The sequence below is a fragment of the Musca domestica genome, unplaced genomic scaffold (genome assembly GCF_030504385.1).
Source record: "Musca domestica strain aabys unplaced genomic scaffold, Musca_domestica.polishedcontigs.V.1.1 7, whole genome shotgun sequence".
Lineage (NCBI taxonomy): Eukaryota > Metazoa > Arthropoda > Insecta > Diptera > Muscidae > Musca > Musca domestica.
This window is the reverse complement of record NW_026712383.1, coordinates 3256057-3276395: the sequence shown is the minus strand read 5'-3', so window position 1 is coordinate 3276395 and position 20339 is coordinate 3256057. Positions and strand designations below refer to the sequence as shown.

The 20339-nt window shown below is 33.7% G+C and overlaps 1 protein-coding gene and 1 long non-coding RNA gene across 3 annotated transcripts; both read left to right on the top strand.

Annotated features, from left to right (window-relative positions):
* The first annotated feature begins 9558 nt into the window (after positions 1-9558).
* On the top strand, positions 9559-10692 carry LOC131806069 (uncharacterized). 2 transcript variants are annotated; one of them, XR_009343947.1, is made up of 4 exons: positions 9559-9615; positions 9851-10055; positions 10145-10275; positions 10377-10692. It is a non-coding gene; the product is annotated as an uncharacterized LOC131806069 (long non-coding RNA). The 2 variants fall into 2 exon arrangements; XR_009343946.1 differs by lacking the exon at positions 9559-9615 and having other exon boundaries at positions 9648-10055.
* Positions 10693-16950: 6258 nt separating this feature from the next.
* Positions 16951-17454, top strand: LOC101900386 (gamma-secretase subunit pen-2). The gene has a single exon (XM_005185051.4). It carries the CDS (start codon positions 17045-17047, stop codon positions 17348-17350), a length of 306 nt encoding a protein of 101 aa, XP_005185108.1. The 5' UTR covers positions 16951-17044; the 3' UTR covers positions 17351-17454.
* Positions 17455-20339: the final 2885 nt, after the last annotated feature.

Genomic DNA, 20339 nt, shown 5'->3' with positions numbered 1-20339 from the left:
TGAATTATAAAATTCGGAATTCCGTCAACCCCGCTGCTCCATCATACCATCTGTACGATGGTACCATCCGCTGCTGTACCATCATTCCATATTTTGGTCTATATTTTACCATACTTTCGTTCATTGCTGTAACTAGAATATTTGTTAAAGTTTCAACTTCTGCATCAATTTCATCAATTGTTGCATTTCTATTGACTGGGAGACAGAGTCTGCTCTTTTGTTCAGTGTTGTTAAATAAATTTCTGTTAAATGATTTAAAATCAAAGAACTCTTCATCTGTTCTTTTTTCAATAGTAATTGTTTTTATATTAATCAAAATTGCTTTATAATCAGAACTATAATCCAAAGTTTCTACACATTTCATTGGATCAGGTGCTGAAATCGCCATATTTGTGGAGGTAATAAATGTAAGAATGGTTGTTAAATTGACTCCTTGTTGGATTATTTGACGGTCTGATTAATAAGTTAGGGGTTGTGTTTAGCCAATCGTTTTTTCGGTTTTCTATATAGAGACATTATTATTAAGTTAGTAGGACGACCTTTAACTTCAATTATCGTTCCCTCCAATTCTCCTAAATTTGGCTCAATGCGTTCTGCCCTAATCCAGTTTTTAATTAAAATTGCAGTTCCTCCTCCTCTTCCGCGACCACTTTCCCTATCTTGACGAAAGATTATGTATTTTTTTAATTGAAACGTGTGTCTGTTTGTGAGTTTATGCTCAGCTAACAGAAGAATATCTGGGTTATGTTCATTTAAAAAAATATTCAAATAATGCCTTTTGTGACGAGACACAATAAAATTTACTTTTATAAAAATTATTTTTAACTTAGTCATTGAGACGTAAATTTAATAATAATCCAAAAATAGCTTGAGATTTTTCTTCGTCAGTTTTCAGGGTGTTTCTAATTTTGGCATATTCATCAATTTTTCTAAAAATTGTAAACATGTCTTTTCCGATGTATTTTATGCAGTCATTGTTAAAGATGTCAAAAGCATGGGCATCGCCATGTGTCATTTTTTGGGGTAGTTTTGTAGCCGTTATTTGGCTGCTTTTAGTTACATTCGAGTAGGATAAATTTGGATTATGTGGTGGAGCCTTATTTTCTAAGATTAATTTTGCACCCATTTTACCTTTATCTTTCATTCTTTGGACTATTTTTTTTCCTTGTTGAGCATTTTCTATAACTTGCTACATGACCGCATTGTTTGCTATTAATGCAATACAGAGGTTGTCCTATTTGTTTCTTAATTTGGCCCTTAATGGGGTCTTTAACAATTGTTTCTTTATTGTTTTCTTCCTTGGGAGGAATCGAACAGTTATTTGGTTCATGGTTTTTATCGCATTTAACGCATCTGTAAATCATGTTACAATTTTTTGAAATATGCCCTATTCGTTGGCACCTCTTACAAATGATGCTATGGTCACTTTTATAATTCTCTATGCTAACTCCGCATTGAAAAATGTATTTTTGTCTTTTAAAGGCTTTTATGTCACTGTCTCTCGATAGTTGTATTACAAAACTATTTAGGCTTAGTTTTCTAACATTTGAAAAATTACTTTCATTTCAGAATGATTATAATATTCCTCGATGTCATTTTCATCATAATTTCCTGATAGTTTTTTAATAACCAATGTTATAGGTTTATCTTCCTTAAGGAAGATTTTTAACTTTAGGGTGGTCCTCACTTTTAGTTAGTTTAATTGTGATCATATTTTTATTCACAATTTTAATAGTAAAAAGATTATGCCCTAATAATCTATTAATTTTATTAGTAATTTCTTTGACATTGACATTGTATATTTTAAAAACAGGAGGAGGGCTGACCTTACCTTGCTTTTGTATATTTGTGTTTGTTTGAGTTGTTGTTGGTATATCCTTGTTGCAGCTACCCTCTTCAATAACCGCTGTGTTGTTGTTGTTGCAATCATCCACCGTCATTGTTTCTGGCATTTCTTCTTCATTGTTCACGATTTTTACTCGTATATTCCTTTTAGTTTTAGCCTTTGATTTATTGACAGACGCCGTACCGAAGCCCCTGCTTGCTTCGACAGCCCAAAAATTATTTTTTATTTCATTATTCTCACTCACTTTAGATGAATTTTCTTTCATTACTTTTATTTCATTTTCAAGCTCAATGACACGAGCTTTAAATAGTTCACGGTCTTTAGCAAGTTCATTTATTATGCTTTTAAGTTTTGTAATTTCTATTTCAGTGTCACTGTCACTACTGTGCTTTTCTTTTTTTCTTTTTCGAAGTTTTTTATCTTTTTCACAAGCTTTCTGTTTATCTTCAGTAGTTATACTACTGTGATTTGAGAAAAACTCACTGCTTTCTATTTTAATAATGTCTTATTTTGTGGGTCTTCGGCTATTAGCCTTGCCCTAATTAAAATAAAGCTTAACTTTTACACAATGAGTCTTATTGTTCAGGAATTCAATAAGAATTCAATAGTAATCTTTATCAAAATCACTTCACTTTTCCACTTTAATATTTTATTTTCACTTCTTGTCACTTAATGATACCACTTTGAATGATCGACACTGAATCAAAAAATACCGAATATCGCGAGGTATCGTTATATGGGAGCCATACGTTATCTTTAACCTATATAGAGAATTCTCTGTCGGGGGGTAAAGTGCTCACAAAGAACCCCTTGTGTACAAAGAACAACATCAAAATACCGAATATCGGGGGTACCGTTATATGAGGTCTATACGATATCGTGGACCTTTATAGATAATTCTCTGCCGAGGTATAAAGTACCCACAAGGAACTCCTTGTGTGGATTTTCAGATAATTCCGATGAAAAATGTGGGTAAAATCATCAAAATACCGAATATCGGGGGTACCGTTATATAGGGGATATACGATATCGTGGACCTGTATAGACAAACCTCTCTCAGGGGGTAAAGTACTCACAAGGAACTACTTGTGTGGATTTTAAGACAATTCCATTGAAAAATGTGGCTAACATCATCAAAATACCGAATATCGGGGGGTACAGTTATATGGGGGATATACGATATCGTGGACCTATATAGACAATTCTTTTTGAGGGGGTAAAATGTCCACAAGGGACTCCTTTTGTGGAATTTCAGACAATTCCATTGAAACGTGTGGATAAAATCATCAAAATACCAAATATCGGGGGTACCGATATGTGGGGGCTATACGATATCGTGGACCTATATAGATAATTCTCTGCCGAGGTATAAAGTACCCACAAGAAACTCCTTGTGTGGATTTTCAGACAATTCCGTTGAAAAATGTGGGTAAAATTATCAAAATACCGAATATCGGGGCGTACCGTTATATGGGGGATATACGATATCGTGGACCTGTATAGACAATTCTCTTTCAGGGGGTAAAGTACTCACAAGGAACTACTTGTGTGGATTTTAAGACAATTCCATTGAAAAATGTGGCTAACATCATCAAAATACCGAATATCGCGGGGTACCGTTATATGGGGTATATACGATATTGTCGATCTATATAGACAATTCTTTTTGAAGGGGTAAAATGCCCACAAGGGACTCCTTTTGTGGAATTTCAGACAATTCCATTGAAAAATGTGGCTAAAATCATCAAAATACCGAATACCGTGGGGGTACCGTTACATGGAGCCTATACGATATTGTGGACCTATATATATAATTCTCTGCCGAGGTGTAAAGTACCCACAAGGAACTCCTTGTGTGGATTTTCAGACAATTCCATTGAAAAATGTGGCTAAAATCATCAAAATACCGAATATCGGGGGTACCGTTATATGGGGGCTATACGATATCGTGGACCGATATAGCCCATCTTCGATCTTGACCTGCCTGCAGACAAAAGAGAGATCTGTGCAAAATTTTAGCTTCCTATCTTAATTCGTTTAGACTGTAGCGTGATTACAACAGGCGGACAGGGCTAAATTTAGAATTTTACGCTGATCAAGAATATATATACTTTGTTGGGTCTTAAATGATTATTTCGATGAGTTACAAACGGAATGACGAACTTAATATACCCTCCATACATTTTTTGGTGGAGGGTATAAAAACAGGAGGAGAAACGACCTTACCTTGTACCGTTATATGGTATAGCCCCCATATAACGGTACCTCCCGATATTCAGTATTTTGATGATCTTAGCGACATTATTCACCGGAATTCTTTCAAATTTCGTATTTAAAGTTCGTAATGGATACTACAGCCTAAGACAGAAAATTGTCTGTGCAGGTCCACCTCTTCGTAAAGCCTCCATATAACGGTACCTCCCGATATTCGGTATTTTAATGATTTTAGCGGCATTATTCACCATAATTGTTTCAAATTTGATATTTGAAGTTCGTAATGGATACTACAGCCTACGACAGAAAATTATCTGTGCAGGTCCACGTCTTCGTATAGCCCCAATATAACGGTATCTGCCGATATTCGGTATTTTGATTTTATCGACATTATAAGCGATTTATTTTTAAGTTTCGCATTTGAATATTGTAATGGCTTATGACAAATGTTACCTACGCAGGTTCATGTCGTCGTAAAGACCCTAATATAATAGCAACATTCGGTATTTTTAAGATTTTAACAGAATTTTTAACGGATTTTATTGTTTTTGAGAATTGCCAAATTCGTTCCAAATGGTGGAGGATATTCAAAGTTCGGCCCGGCCGAACTAACAGATTTTTTACTTATTTTTGTTTGTGTTGTTGTTGGTGTATCGTTGTTGCTGCTACCCTCTTTAATAATCGCTATGTTGTTGTTGCAATCATCAACCGTCATTGTTTCCGGCATCTCTTCTTCGTTGTTGACAATTTTTACTCCTATATTCCTTTTGGTTTTAGCCTTTGGTTTATTGGCACACGCCGTACCGAAGCCCCTGCTTGCTTCGACAGCCCAATCATTATTTTGTTCTTCAATGATCTCACTTTGAAATTTCTAATTCAGTGTCACTGCCACTACTGTGCTTTTCTTTTTTTTTCGAAATTTTTTATCTTTTTCGTTTCCTTTTAGTTTATCTTCAGTAATTATACTACTATGATCTGAGAAAAACTCACTGCTTTCCATTTTGGTAATGTTTTATTTTGTCGGTCTTTGGCCATTTGCCTTGCCCTAATTAAAATAAAGCTTATTTTTTCTAAATAATGTGTCTTATTGTTCAATGACAGGAATCCAATAAGAATTCGATAATGTAACACTTTGTCAAAAAAACTTCACTTTTTAACTTTAATATTTAACTTTTCACTTTTTGTTATTTTCCACTTGATGATATCACTTTGAATGTTCGACACTGAGTCGCTCGGTGAGGTACCAGAAGGGGTTCAAAGATATATATCATCTGCACAACAGATATTGTATTAGCAAAAATATTTGAATGTGTGAAATTTGAAGAGTGTTGAATGATTATTTTGCTTTCTTTGAGCGTTTTGTTTTTCAAAATCTTGAACCCTATGTGGGGAAGGTAGCAAAAGAAATGGTCCGACCTCTACCATCTTTATAACAGATCTTGTGTTGATGGAAATATTGAGATGTACCAAGTCCTGAATGGAATTGGATTTTAATTTCGCTTTTTATGAGCTTAATGGATATTCAAAATTTCGACCTTTTGTGGGGGAGATCTTGGGTTTATAAAAATATTGGGATGTGCGAAATTCTAAGACAATCGGATTCTTACATCACATTTGTAAGAGTTTTAGTTATTCAAAATATTGGCCCTTTGTGGGGGAGGTACTTGATGGAGTGGACCGATATTGTCCATGTTCGCACCTGACCTGGCACTGACGCAAATATTAGGATATGCAAAGTTGGAGCAAAATCGGATTATCGTTTCTTTTTCTGTACAGAAAATATATTTTTTGAAAATTTCGACCTTTAGTGGGGGAGGTACCAAAAGGAGTGGGCCGATTTTGCCCATCTCCGAACCCGATCAAAGTTTGACAAAAATACTACGATGCACCAAGTTTGGACAAAATCGGATACTCCCTTCAAGAGTTATCGTGCGCACCAGTCAGACAGACGGACGGACGGACATCGCTAGATCGACTTCAAATGCCCTGAAACGGATTTGGTCCAAAGAGAATTGATTGGTCCAAAGAGAATTGGTATTTGAAATTCACAATGGGTTCTAGCTCCGGTGGTAGAGTACTGAATATTAAGGTCCACGTTTTCCTATAACGATAACCACCGATATTCGGTATTTTTGCAACATTTTTCAACTGATTTGTCCAAATACCTAAAATGGTAAAGACTAGACAAAATGCATTCTGAGCAAATGGTTTGTGGCTATACTACCTTGAATAACAGCTCATTACAGAGGCATGTTAATATAAAAAACACAATTATAGGAACGAATGACAAGTAAAAGTTTGTATAATCCAAAATATTGGTTTCAAAATTCTATTCCATATACCTTCCCAAATAATTGAATACTGCTTTAGCGGTTTAAATTGCTTAACATTGGTAACTATGTTGTTACGATATCATAACAACAGAGGTATTTTTCACAGGGTTGCCATATTTTGACTCTGTCTTGTCCCATCTTTATGGAGGAACATTGTACATATAGGTCCACGTTTTCGTGTAGCCCTTCCGTACCTTCCGATACTGGGTATTTTGATCGATATTCGGTATTTTGACGATTTAAGCCACATTTTCTAATAGATTTGTGTGAAATTTGGTATTTGTGCCAAAGACCTAAAATGGTAAAGACTAGACAAAATGCATTTTGAACAAATGGTTTGTGTCTACAATACATAGAGTAACAGTTCATGGCAGAGACATGTTAATATAAAAACCACAATTACAACAACGGATAACAAATAAAAATTTGAAAAATCCAAAATTTTGGTTTCAAAGTTCTATTCCAAGGGCCTTTCCGAAAATTTGCACATTGCCTTAGCGGTTTAAATCAGTTAACATTGGTATCTATGTTGTTATGATATCGTAACAACAGAGGTATTTTCACAGGGTTACCATATTTAGACTCTGCCTTGTCCTATCTTTACACTTCTATGTCTTTGTTTGTGCTTCATAATGGGCTCTACAACCGGTATAAAAACATTGCCTATTTTGGTCACATTTACCCACGAAATTATGTCAAATTTGGTATTTAAGACTCTCAATAGATTACAATTGTTGTAGTATAAAATTGTCTAATGATTAATTGAAATTTGGTAACGAAACGGGGGAATAAATAAACAAGTTAAAAAGTTTCTCTCGGTTTAGCCGACAGATGCCAATGTTCGATTATTAAAATATATTTTGACTTGTGTTATGATTATTCAAATTGTTGACCTTCTATGCAGTAGGTTCTAAAGTAATGGGCCAGTATCGTTAATTTTGTATCAAACCTAAAAAAATATGATATAAAATGTTAAAATGTGCTTGAGGTACCAAGTATAGTCGACCGCAGTATTCCATTTTTATACTTAATTTAATGCAGATAAATATATAGGGTGAAAAAATACAAGTAAATCGAATCTTTATATCCAATTTTTTGCGAATTTATAAATTTCATATTTATCTCCGGTTTCTGGTTGAAAGCAATATTTAGCAAGTAGTAAAGGAAAAGTATTAAAAATTGTGCTCCTTTGTGGGTGAGGCACCAGAAGGGGAAGCACAATTCGCAGATATGTATCATCTTCACCACCGATCTTGTGTTAGCAAAAATATTTGTATGGGGTGAAATTTGAAAAGAGTTGGATGCTCATTTCGATTTCTTTGAGCGTTTTGTTTTTAAAAATCTTATGTGGGGCAGGTACCAGAAGGAATCGTCCGATCTCTACCATATTTATAATAGATCTTGTGTTGATTGAAATATTGAGATCTACCAAGTCTAAATGGAATCGGATGTTAATTTCGCGTTTTATGAATTGAATGGATATTCATGGATATTCAAAATTTTGAGCCTTTTTGGGGGAGGTACCACAAGAAGTGGACCAATATATTCCATCTTATCAGCAGATCTTATAAAAATATTGGAATGTGTGAAATTTTAAGACAATCGGATTCTTACATCACATTTTATAAGAGTTTTAATTATTCTAAATATTGGCACAAATATTATTCAAAATTTTAACCGTTTGTGGGGAAGGTACCTGATGGAGTGGACATTGCCTATTATCCATTTTTGCACCTAACCTAGCACTGATGAAAATATTAGGATTTGCAAATTTGGAGCAAAATCGGATTATCTTTTATCTTTCTGTGCAATAAATTATTTTCTTTGAGAATTTTGACATTTTGTGTGGGAGGTACCAGAAGGAGTGGACCGAACTCGATCAAAATGACAATAATATTACGATGTACCATCTTTGAATCAAATCGGACAGACTGACGGACGGGCATCGCTAGATCGACTCCAAATGTCCTGAAACGGATTTGGTCCAAAGAGACCTAGGATCTAAAACCGTTATTTCGACTAGGAAAATTATATATATGATATCAAATGATATAAACCCTCTGTAGCCATATAGCTCAGGGCATAAAAAATTAATGAATAATGTAGCTGAAACCATAAAAAGACAATGCACAGACAATATTATGTCATAAACAAGTCGCTAAAATCATCAAAATACCGCATTTTGGGAGGTACTGTTATATGCGGACTATACGAAGACGTGGACTTGCACAGACAATTTTCTGTTTTACGCTGCAGCATCGATTACAAATATCAAATACCAAATTTGAAACAATTCCGATTAATAATGTCGCTAAACTCATCAAAATACCAAATATCGGTAGGTACCGTTATATGGCGGCTATACCAAAACGTGGACCTACATGGCCCAATTTCAATACCAAAAGTCCAGCAGATATAATATACATTTGAGTAAACTTTTATCAATCTACTTCAATTCGTTCGGAAGCTGGAGTGATTTCCACAGATGGACATACGGACGGACATCGCTAAATCGACATAGAATTTTATACTGATCAAGAATATATATACTTTGTGGAGTCTAAAATGTATATTTCGAGGTGTTACAAACGGAATGGCAAACTTAATATACCCTCCATACTATGGTGGAGGGTATAAAAATCAAAGACCTAAAATGGTAAAGACTGGACAAAATGCATTTTGAGAAAATGGTTTGTGTCTACAATACATAGAGGAACAGCTCATGACAGAGGCATGTTAATATAAAAACCACAATTACAAAAATGAACAAAAAATAAAAGATCGAAAAATCCAAATATAGGATTTCAAAATTCTATTCCATAGCCTTTTTCAATTAATTACATATTGCCTAAGAGGTTTAAATCGCTTAACATTGCTAACTATGTTGTTACGATATCATAACAACAGAGGTATTTTCGCAGGTGTCCTGTCCTGCGGACCTCTATCGTCTGGAGTGGGAACTAATTTACAGACGGGGTTGGCTGGCTGACAGTTTGCTCCGGCAACAGCTCAGTCTATGGGGGTCGCAGTTCTTGTCAGTAAACTAGACCTCGATAAAGTGGACAAAAAACTAAAATATCTATGGCCAGCGGGAGGATAAACAAAGGAACACAACATCGAGTCATCTCGTAGTGAATTAAATTCTTTTCGGTCTGAACTTGATTAGTTACTTGGGCACGTTTGGTTGTTTATTGTGCCTGGAGAAATTCCCTCCCCACCATGGTATTCCTGTTCTCCAATTTTTTATTATGGAATACCCCATACTTTCCCCACCTGTGTAGATCTACACTTCCTTACCTATTTTATTTAGTGCTCCATATTACAACACATATTTTTCATTCATTTTAGATCCACGTTATAAATATCTTTATTCATTCTAATTTAATACAGTTTTCTTGGAATTTCCTATTTATCCATATTAAACAACTAATTCAATGATTTTTTTTATGTAATGTAGGCAAACATAGTTGAAAATTAAATCGTAATTATAATTCTGAAGCAATTAAAACCAACGTTTAATAATAATTTAGGCAATTCAAATAAATATTTAAACTAATCTGCGCTGAACGCCAATTAACTCTCTTCTTCTTCTTCTCAGGTTGCCCAGACGGACATGAATGCTGAATGCGGCTGTTAAATTCTGGCTCTTCCCAATATGTAATGTAAGTATTTGTATGTTTTAGAGTATTAGCGTTATAATTATATTCCGAATTAACGATATTTAATACATTTTCTTTTTTTTTCATTACAGATTAAGGACAAACAAAGGAAAGTGTCGCCTAAAAAACAGAAACGACAACACTAGAACACATCGAAGGATGGTCACCTAACCCAGAGTTGAGCTCAATTCGGAGTCCTAACCACCTGTACCTCAACGACAAGGTAAATAAAAATCAATATAAATCGCCTTGTTTACTCCTTTTTCCTTTTTAATACCTCTTCTTTCTTTTCATGAAATAACAACCCGGAATTTAATTAATCAGAGTACTTATGTCTATTGGGAACTATACCAGCGCATGCCGGACTGCCTATGCGTTTATACAGCGCCTCCCTCGTTGGACTTGGACAGCGAAGAGTGTGACTCCCGTTTAGCTTTAAGTAGATTTAGTTATAGTTGTACTTTTTGTTCATATGCTAACTGTTAATATGATCCTCTTTGTTTTAAATCCAAATCGGTATTATCTCATAATATTTGTCTTAGATTCGTTTCAATTTAACTTCAAACCAAAATATTGTTTGTATTTCTATGTTTGTTAATCTAAGGAGATTTAAATGTTCAATTGTTCTCCTTTTTGTATTCTCTAACAAAAAAACTCAGTTCAATTTATATGCATATGTGACTTGTTGCACATTGCATTCAATAAAAATTACAGTGCACCAACAACTTCAAATTTGTTCTTTGGGGATTTTGGGAGGTCACACGTCCAGTCTTCTTCGTGGATGTTGTAAGAAAGGACCATTTTCCTACCTTTTTTTTGACAAATCATTTCTCCTGCCATATTGTTATCTTTCCTTTATTTCCCCTCTATGACATTTTACAACTGTTATACAAAACAGCTGTTCTTGGTGTATGATATCAATTCTTCTTCTTCTTATTTTTTTTTAAAAATTAACCCTACCAGGCGCACACCACACAGGGCTGCCAAATTTTGACTCTGTCTTGTCCCATCTTTGTCTTTGTAAAAATACAGATTCAAGATTTATTTTATTTACCCAATTCATTTGTTTTACAAAGTTTTCCTTAACTCTAATTACATAACCATAAGTTTTTTTCCTTACAGTGTAATACTTTTTCAAGGAATATTTCATTTAATTATATTAATTAATCAGGTAGGCCAGCCCCATTTCCAATTTTTGATTTATTTTGACTTTGTCATTTATTGTTTATAAAGATAAGAAGAAGAAAGGCAGAAAAAACTTGTTTTGCATTTCAATCTTGTATACTAAAAAAACTATGCTACTTAATACTACTTAAAAACTAGTATTTACATATGTACAATTTTTGATTTTCCTTATTCAAATTGTTTAGTGCTATACATAGTATTTTCTATATTAAGTGTACAATGTCTTCTATTATAAAATAATATTTTTCCTTCTTCATTAAATATTAGGTTTTTACTATTTAAATGTATTAAGCACATGGGTGATAAATGTCCATAATTTTCCAGGTATCTATTAAATATTTCCTCATTTATTACTCCATTTTTTATCATAGTATTTTCATGTGTTTGCCACCTATCAATTATTTTTAGTGCAGATTCCATCATGAATTTGTCTATTCTTTTTGTTTTACTGGCTTTATATAATTCCCTTCTAGAGGGTGTCCTAAAACTGCCATCTTCTAATTGTTTTGTTTTCATATTAAGGCAATATGCCAACATTCTTCTTTCAAAGATTCTGATTTTCTCCATTTGTTTTGACGATATGTCAAACCAAATAAGAAAAGCATAGGATAATATTGGTCGAATTAATTGCTTGTATATGCACATTTTGATATGGCAACTTAAACCTCGTTTTTTATTTAATATACATAGTATTTTTTGTAGACCTGTTTTTGCCTTTCTTAGGATATATTCTATGTGATTTCTAAATGAGTATTTTTCATCTAGGACAACTCCTAAATATTTTAATTCGTTAACAGTTTCAATTGTTATATTATTGATTTTTACCACTGGTCTAAATTTCTTGCCATTTTTATATAGTCTGCATTTTTTCCTTTTATTATTATTGTTTTGCATTTATTTATATTATGTCGTAGTTTCTATATCTGAAAATATTCTTGAAGTACGTCCAGGTAGTCATTTATTTTCCTTTGTGCTATTTTTGCTTTATGATGTGTGGCCGCTATGAGAATGTCATCTGCAAATGTTATTATCAGCTGTCCATTTTCAGGTTGTGGGGTGTCAGCTAGGTAAAGGTTGTACAATACCGGCCCTAAAACTGAACCCTGTGGAACTCCTGATTTAATATCATATTTAATGGATCTACTTTCCTCTATTTCTACTGAAGATGTTCTTTTATGAAGATAATTTTTAATTATTTGCATAATTTGATTTTCAAACCCGTATGTTTCCTCCATTTTTTTTATTATACCTGCTTGCCATACAGTATCAAAAGCCTTTCCAAAATCTAAGCTTACCGCTATTGTAGCACTCCTATTGTTAAATCCTGCCGATACTTTATTGGCAAGAGCCATGAGGGCATGAGTTGTTAACAATCCCTTCCTAAATCCAAATTGAAAATCTTTTAATGTATTATTATCATCTATGTGATTTTCTACCAATTTTAGTATAAATATTTCTAGGATTTTGCCTAAGTTAGATAAGAGCGATATTGGCCTATAATTTTTTGGCGAAGTTGGGTCTTTTCCAGGTTTTAAAATCGAAATTATTTTGGCATGTTTCCATTTTTTGTGGAAGTATCCTATATTTATGCAATGATTAAATATTATTGCAATATTTTGGTTTACAGAAAATTTTACTCTTAAAATTGCTCTGTAAATATAATTTTTATGCTAACATGTCACTGTTGTGAGCAGCGCCTCTATATATTTTTCACATTAACTATTTTTCCATTATGCATTTTGTCCAGTCTTTACCATTTTAGGTCTTTGGTATTATGGCACTAAGGGTAATATAGGTGTCTTGATCTAGAACTCTATGCCTCCTTCGCTTTAAATTTTTCTTTTGTTTAATTAAATGTAGTATATTAAGAGGGAGCTCTGCTAGCATCCCGTATTTTGGTATAAATTTGTTCATACTTTTTTCCATTGATTCATTTATTATTTCTGTCAGTACTTCAATTTCCTTATCTATTTCTTCAACAGTAGTATTTCTATTGGTTGGTAGAGATAGTCTATGTTGTTGTTTTAAAATCGTAAATTTCTTCTTGCATTCTTCATTCTATTCTATTGGTTATTATTTCCATAATTATGGCTTTATGATCTGACTCATAATCCAATGTTTGGACGCATCTGGATGGGTCAGATGAGCATACGCCTACACTGTTAGTTGTTATGAATATGTCAATAAATGATTGTGAATTAAAATAATAGGTAGTTGGCTCGATTGATGGTCTAATTATTAAGTTTGGAGAGGTATCAATCCATTCCCCTAATATTTTTCCACTAATATTAGTGGTATTACCTCCCCATAATGAATTCTTTGCATTAAGTTTAGCTCCAATGATTGCCTCCTTGCTTCCAATTAAATTATTGATTTTTAAAAGATCAATATTTCTTAGATTATCTGTAGGTTTTTTATATAGAGACATAATAATCATGTCATTGTAAGCGTTATTTAGTTTTATGACTGTACCTTCTATTTCACCTAGATCAGCCGGTACTCGTTCGGCCTTTGTCTAATCTTTTACTAACGGCCACAACTCCTATTTTGGCGAAATGTTATATAATGTTTCATATCAAATTTATTTCTGGCAGACAATTTATGCTCAGCTATTAATAATATGTCTGGATTATTCTTTTTAATAAATAATTCCAGATAATGTCTCTTGTGTCGTGAGACTACTGAATTGACATTAATAAATATAATTTTTAATATAGTCTTAATTCTAGTAGTAGCCCTAGCATTGCCTGGGCCTTTTCCTCATCTGTTTTTAGCTGGTTACGCGTTTTTGAATATTCTTGTATTTTTCTAAGCGTTGTTAGCATATCTTTACCTATTAATTTTTTACAATCATTATTGAATATTTCAAAGGCATATCCATTTTATGGCGCTTTGTTATTCGCCAATGATTGTTGTCCTGCTTTAACTACATTAGAGTAGGAAAAATTAGGGTTTACAAATAAAGTCTTAGGCTTATTAATTTGAACATTTTCTTTCTTTTGGGAAAGTCTTTCTTATCATTTTAGCCTAGTGGGGCATTTTTGTAGCTTGCCACATGGCCTTCTACATCACAGTTACAGCAATATACAGGCAATCCTATACTTTCCTTTACTTGCCCTGTTATTGGGTCTGTTACAAATATTTCTTCGATATTCTTTTCTTTTGGAGGAATCGGGCAATTACCTGGCCCGTGTTCCGAATTTCGGCATTTTACACACCTATAGGGCATGTTGCAATTACCTGCAACATGTATATGTCTTTGGCAATTTTTGCACATTATAAATCCTTCTCTTTTATAATTCTGGATTTTAATGCCTTTATTAAGCATAAACTGTTGTCTTCTAAATGCCTTAATGTCTGAGTCACGTGATAATTTGAAAATCCATTTATTTCTCTCTAATTTAATTAACTTCAAAAATTTAATGTTTAATTTTTCTCTTCTAGATAGCTGCGGATGTCATTTTCATCCCATGTGCTCGTTAATTTCTTGATGACTAATGATATAGGTTTCTCATCTTTAGGTGTGTACGTAAAAAATGAATATTTTTGTTCATTTAATACATTTTTGATTTTAGTATGGTCTTCCTTATTTATAACTTTTAGGGTTACAATATTTTTATTAACAATATTAATTGTGAAATTGTTATGTCCTAATTTCTCCCTGGCTTTAGTTACAATTTCTTTTACATTTGTATTATATATCTTAAATAGTGGTGGGGGCTGACCTTACCTGTTTTTCCGGGTTTTCCATTATTTGTGGTGTTGTTTGGATGCTTTGGGTGTTGCTAGCCTCAATTATTTTTTCTGGTATGGAGGTAATTTCCATCTCCTCTTCTGCATTTTGTATAATTCGGACTTTCACATTACGCCTCTCCTTGGGTTTGAGTTTTGGCTTCGCCATACTGAAGTCTTCGCTTGCTTAAGCAGCCCAATCATTAATATTTTTTGCACTACTTTCACTTTCGATGCTTATATTAGTATTTGGGGTTGAAGTGCCTATAAATTTTGGCTGTTCACTATTTTTGTTGTTGTTGTGTTTTATTGTTTCACTTAATTTGGCATTACTGTTTGCAGCTAATAGTTCTTTTAGCAGTTGAATTTCAGTTTCTAATTCCTTAATTCTGGAATGCGATTGTTCTCTATCTTTAATGAGTTCATCAATTACACTTTGTAATTTTATCACCTCATATTCTGAGTCAGAGCCACTCATAGTGTTTTTATTTTTTTCCTTTTGTGTTTAGGTCTCTTGAACGTATCATTGTTATTGTCCTCGGTAGCTATGCTACTTTGGTCATTAAATGACTCGAAGTTATCCATTTTCAAGAATTTGTTTATTTTCTAGGGATATCGGCAAATATGCCTTACCCTTTTTTACACACAAATTAACACTTCAATTCAGTCTTATTTTTCTCCTCTTTTGTAAGGAAAATTTTCTATAAACACTTGGCACTTCTTTAAATCAGTTTTTTAATAGTCAGTTTTCACTTATTATAAAGCCTTTTTTTAACTTGCACTTTATATTTATTTCACACTTCACTTATCACTTAGCAAAAATACGGAGTGATCAATGTATGTTATATAGCGAGCGGGTTACCTGATTTTATTTTTCCTTTACCAATGCCATCTATTGAATCAAATCATAAATTATAACATAATGCTATGTCACGATATCGTGACATAATATATGACAAAAGTTGCCTATGCAGGCAAAGACCTAAAATGGTAAAGACTGGACAAAATGCATTATAGAAAAATAGTTAATGTGAAAAATATATAGGGGCGCTGCTACAACAGTGAACTGTTAGCATAAAAATCATATTTACAGAGCAATTTTACGAATAACATTTTCTGTAAACCAAAAATTTGGACTCAAAATTGCATTCCATTGACATTTTCGATTACTTGAAAATTGCATTTGCTTTTAAAACAACTTTACATTGGTGATTATGTTGTTATGATATCGTAACAACAGAGGCAAATACCCCTGGTGACAATATTTTGACTCTGACTTGTCCTATCTTTATACTTCTATGTCTTTGATGCAGGTCCACGTCGTCGTATAGGCATTCGGTATTTTTAAGATTTAAAAGGATTTTATTTTTTCTTTTAGAAATTGCCAAATTTGCACCAAATAGTGGAGGTTTTTTTCTTTTTTGTTTTGTGATTGAAAGTTGAAATATTTTAAGATTGATAGAATTTATTTTCCACATATTTGCTCCATTCCAGAATCTTATATTATATAGGGAATATCGATTATTGTAGTAAAAATGTTTGCATTCTAACAGTTCTGGAAAATATCATTTTTATTTTGAAAATAAAAACCAAAAAATATATTTTTGGTTGCCTTTAAGTTATGAACCTAGCATGTTTGGGTAATTGGTCCTACGAAACATTTTACCACAGTCGGAAAGTTAAGTAAAAAAAAAAATAATGATCGCATATGGTTTTCATTCGCCAGTTAGGTTTTACTCATGCTATTTAAATGTAAATTTCTAGGAATTATAAAAATGCCTCTGGGAAAATTTAAGATAAATCTATTGTCTCTAATCTCTTTTCCAGCTTCGTGCATATATCTCTGGAAGGTATTTTCCATTCCACCAAGCTAGGTATAATAACATTTTCTACTCACACTAACGCCATCTATACATTATCTTAAGAAGTCAAATATGAATTCTAAACATCGATGGTTAAAAAAGATATCGATTTCGGCCTGATAGTCAAAAATCGACTAGTGTATCCCTACAAAGTTTGTCATCTGTTGTCTTAGTTTTTGTTTTTATTATCATTAAAAAATTAAAACATTAAATATGAATATATCTAAAGCCACAGGCGAACAAAAATTGCAATTGTGTCGTACTTACTTTCGTGCTGGATTTGCATTGTTGCCATTTCTGTGGTCGGTGAATTTCTTTTGGTTCTTCAAGGAGGCGTTTGGCAGAAACTCATATGCGGAACAAAAACAAATCAAACAATACGTCATATATTCAGGAATTGGAACATTTATTTGGACGGTGGCTTTAACAGCATGGATTATTATATTCCAAACACAACGAGCACAGTGGGGAGCGACGGCTGACTATATGAGTTTTATTATTCCCCTGGGGAAACCTTAATTTAGCATAATAAACATGACATATTCCATTTTATCTCATTAAAATTGTAAAATAAGTTGATGTAAGTATTAATAAAGGATGAACATTGAGTCTTTTTCAACAAGTGTGTTCGTTCTCTGTAATATTGTTCTAAAGAAACAAATCAAGGTAAGCCCCGGTAGTGGATAACTCTGACAGGTAAGGCCTGTATTAATTTACCATCAGAAAAACAAACAAGTAAACAAGTTCAAAAGTTGGGTGGGGACGACTATATAATACCCTATACCCTATATAGAGATACGCGTAACAAATTAACGTTTATATTGCGGATTTATGTAAAGTAGATAATTCCAACTTTTGAATGTGTATTATAGCTCCAGAGCAGTTATAATTTGGAATCAGAGGGAACTAATATATGGGAAGAATATCCAACCCTGGATCGATTTCTTCCAAATTTGAGGGAAGCATTTGTTCCCCTCGTACCAAATTACAAATAGCGTAAAAATCGCTACAACCACTACCTTCAACAGGCAAAGAAGCTACTGTAGCGGTTTAAAATAGAAAATCGCTATAACTCTTAAACAGTGGTTGTTATGATCTTTAGATATCGAACAACAATGTAACAACATCGGGTGTTACAATATTTATTATACCCTCCACCATAGTATGGAGGGTATATTAAGTTTGTCATTCCGTTTGTAACGCTTCGAAATATACATTTTAGACCCCACAAAGTATATATATTCTTGATCAGTATAAAATTCTATGTCGATTTAGAGATTTCCGTCCGTATGTTTGTCTATCCGTCTGTGGAAATCACTCCAGCTTCCGAACGAATTGAAGTGGATTGCTAAAATTTTACTCAAATGTATATTATGTCTGCAGGACTTTTGGTATTGAAAATTGGCAATGTAGGTCCACGTCTTCGTATAGCCCCCATATAACGGTACCTCCCGATATTCGATATTTTGAAGATTTTAGCGTCATTATTCACCGGAATTGTTTTAAATTTGGTATATAAAGTTCGAAGTGGAAAAAATGCGAAGTGGATATAAAGTTCGAAGTGGATACAGCCTAAGACTGAAAATTGTCTGCGCAGGTCTACGTCTTCGTATAGCCCCCATACAACGGTGAGATGGGTTTACCTTCAAGGCTGCTGAAGTCCTTGACAGTCTTGTACGTTTTACTTCCTAGTCTGCGTACAGAGCCTGTTAAATATATCGCAAGATGAATGGCTGATTAGGGTAGACAAGCAGACCGATGTACATTAATTGTATAAGGTCAATAAGCTGTTAGGTTTGAGCATAGTCTCCGGAAAGGATAAGGCTATAAAGTCGAACCTCTGATATAAATGTCTGCAACATGGACACGTTGCTGCAAACTGCGGAATGCCCCCAATTGTGAGAGGTGTAAAGAAGGACACGCTACAGTTCCCAAATGCATCAACTGCAAAGTGGAAGGCCACTCTGCGGGTTCCCTTTCCTGCGCTAAACGGAAGGCAATACAAGCAACTGGGACCCAGAAGAAAGATGTAGCAGAGTCTAAACAAACTGCCAGGTCTTGCCACATATCCGAGGTAAAGGCCAAAATGACTTACGCTACTGCTGCCTGAGGAAAACTGGACAGCACCAGGAATAAAATATAAGTTGTATGATTGTATAAGATTACCTTGGGCGAAAAAAATCCAGAGAATTCTTAAAACATTCCAGCTGAAAACTTATCTACGGAAGTTCATAATTTATATACAGTAGAGGCCCGACTTGCGTCGTCCCGATTTGCGTCGTTTCGAGTTGCTTCGCTTTTCAAAAACCAGAAAATTTGATTTGCGTCATTGCAATTTCAAGTTGCGTCGGTCCGAACTACATTGTGGATTACTTTTTTTTGCATTTGCAGTGCCTGATATAGCACCTTTTCTATCGTTTAAAATTTTTGCAACTTCTGGCAACGATCCTGGCGAACACCGTAGCACGGGCATAGCAGCATCTGTTGATCAAGCCATTAGTTGTTAAAAGGAAATATATCAACAAAAAAAGCTGTAAGTTCGGCCGAACTTTGAATATCCTCCACCAGTTGGTACAAATTTGACAATTTTCAAAAATATAAAATCCGTTAAAAATTCTGTTAAAATCTTAAAAATGCCGAATGTAGCCGTATATTAGGGTCCATACGACGACGTGGACCTGCATAGACAACTTTTGTCACAAGCTATTACAATATTCAAATGCGAAACTTAAAATAAAACTTTTTAAAATGTAGCTAAAATCATCAAAATACCGAATATATGGAGGAACTATGGGGGTTATAAAACGTTAACCTGCATAGACAATTTTCTGGCATAGGCTGTAGTATATAGTACGAACTTCAAATACAAAATTTGAAATAATTCCGGTAAATAATGTCGCTAAAATTATCAAAATACCGAATATCGGGTGGTACCGTTATATGGGGGCTATACGAAGAAGTGGACCTACATGGCCCATTTTTCACAGACGGATAGACGGACGAACATTGCTAAATCGACATAGAATTTTATGCTGATCAAGAATATATATACTTTCTGGGGTCTAAAATGTATATTTCGAGGTGTTGCAAACGGAATGACAAACTTAATATACCATACTGTGGTGGAGGGTATAAAAACCAATCAAATTGATAGAAGTGTTGTTGATTTAGATTTATCACCTGAAGAGAGTTCAATGTAATTAAAATAAATTACAACTTTTGAATGCATCTCCTTTATTCGAATATGTCTACATACATATGTAAATGAATTTAATTAAACCCTAAACCACATAGTGGTAAGGGTATTATGTCCTTGTGCATTTGTTTGTAACATGGAGAAGGAAACGAGATAGACCCATAGTTCCTTTTGGGGATCAGCATAGATTCACATTTGAATCGTTTTATGTATCCACGTCCGTCCCTCTGTCCATGTATTTTTGTATTTTGTATTCGGTATTTTGGTGATTTAAGAAATATTATTCACCGGAAATGTTTCAAATTTGGTATT

Excerpts from the sequence above, each read along its gene's own strand:
- LOC101900386 (XM_005185051.4), top strand. The coding sequence starts at position 17,045 with ATGAATATATCTAAAGCCACAGGCGAACAAAAATTGCAATTGTGTCGT.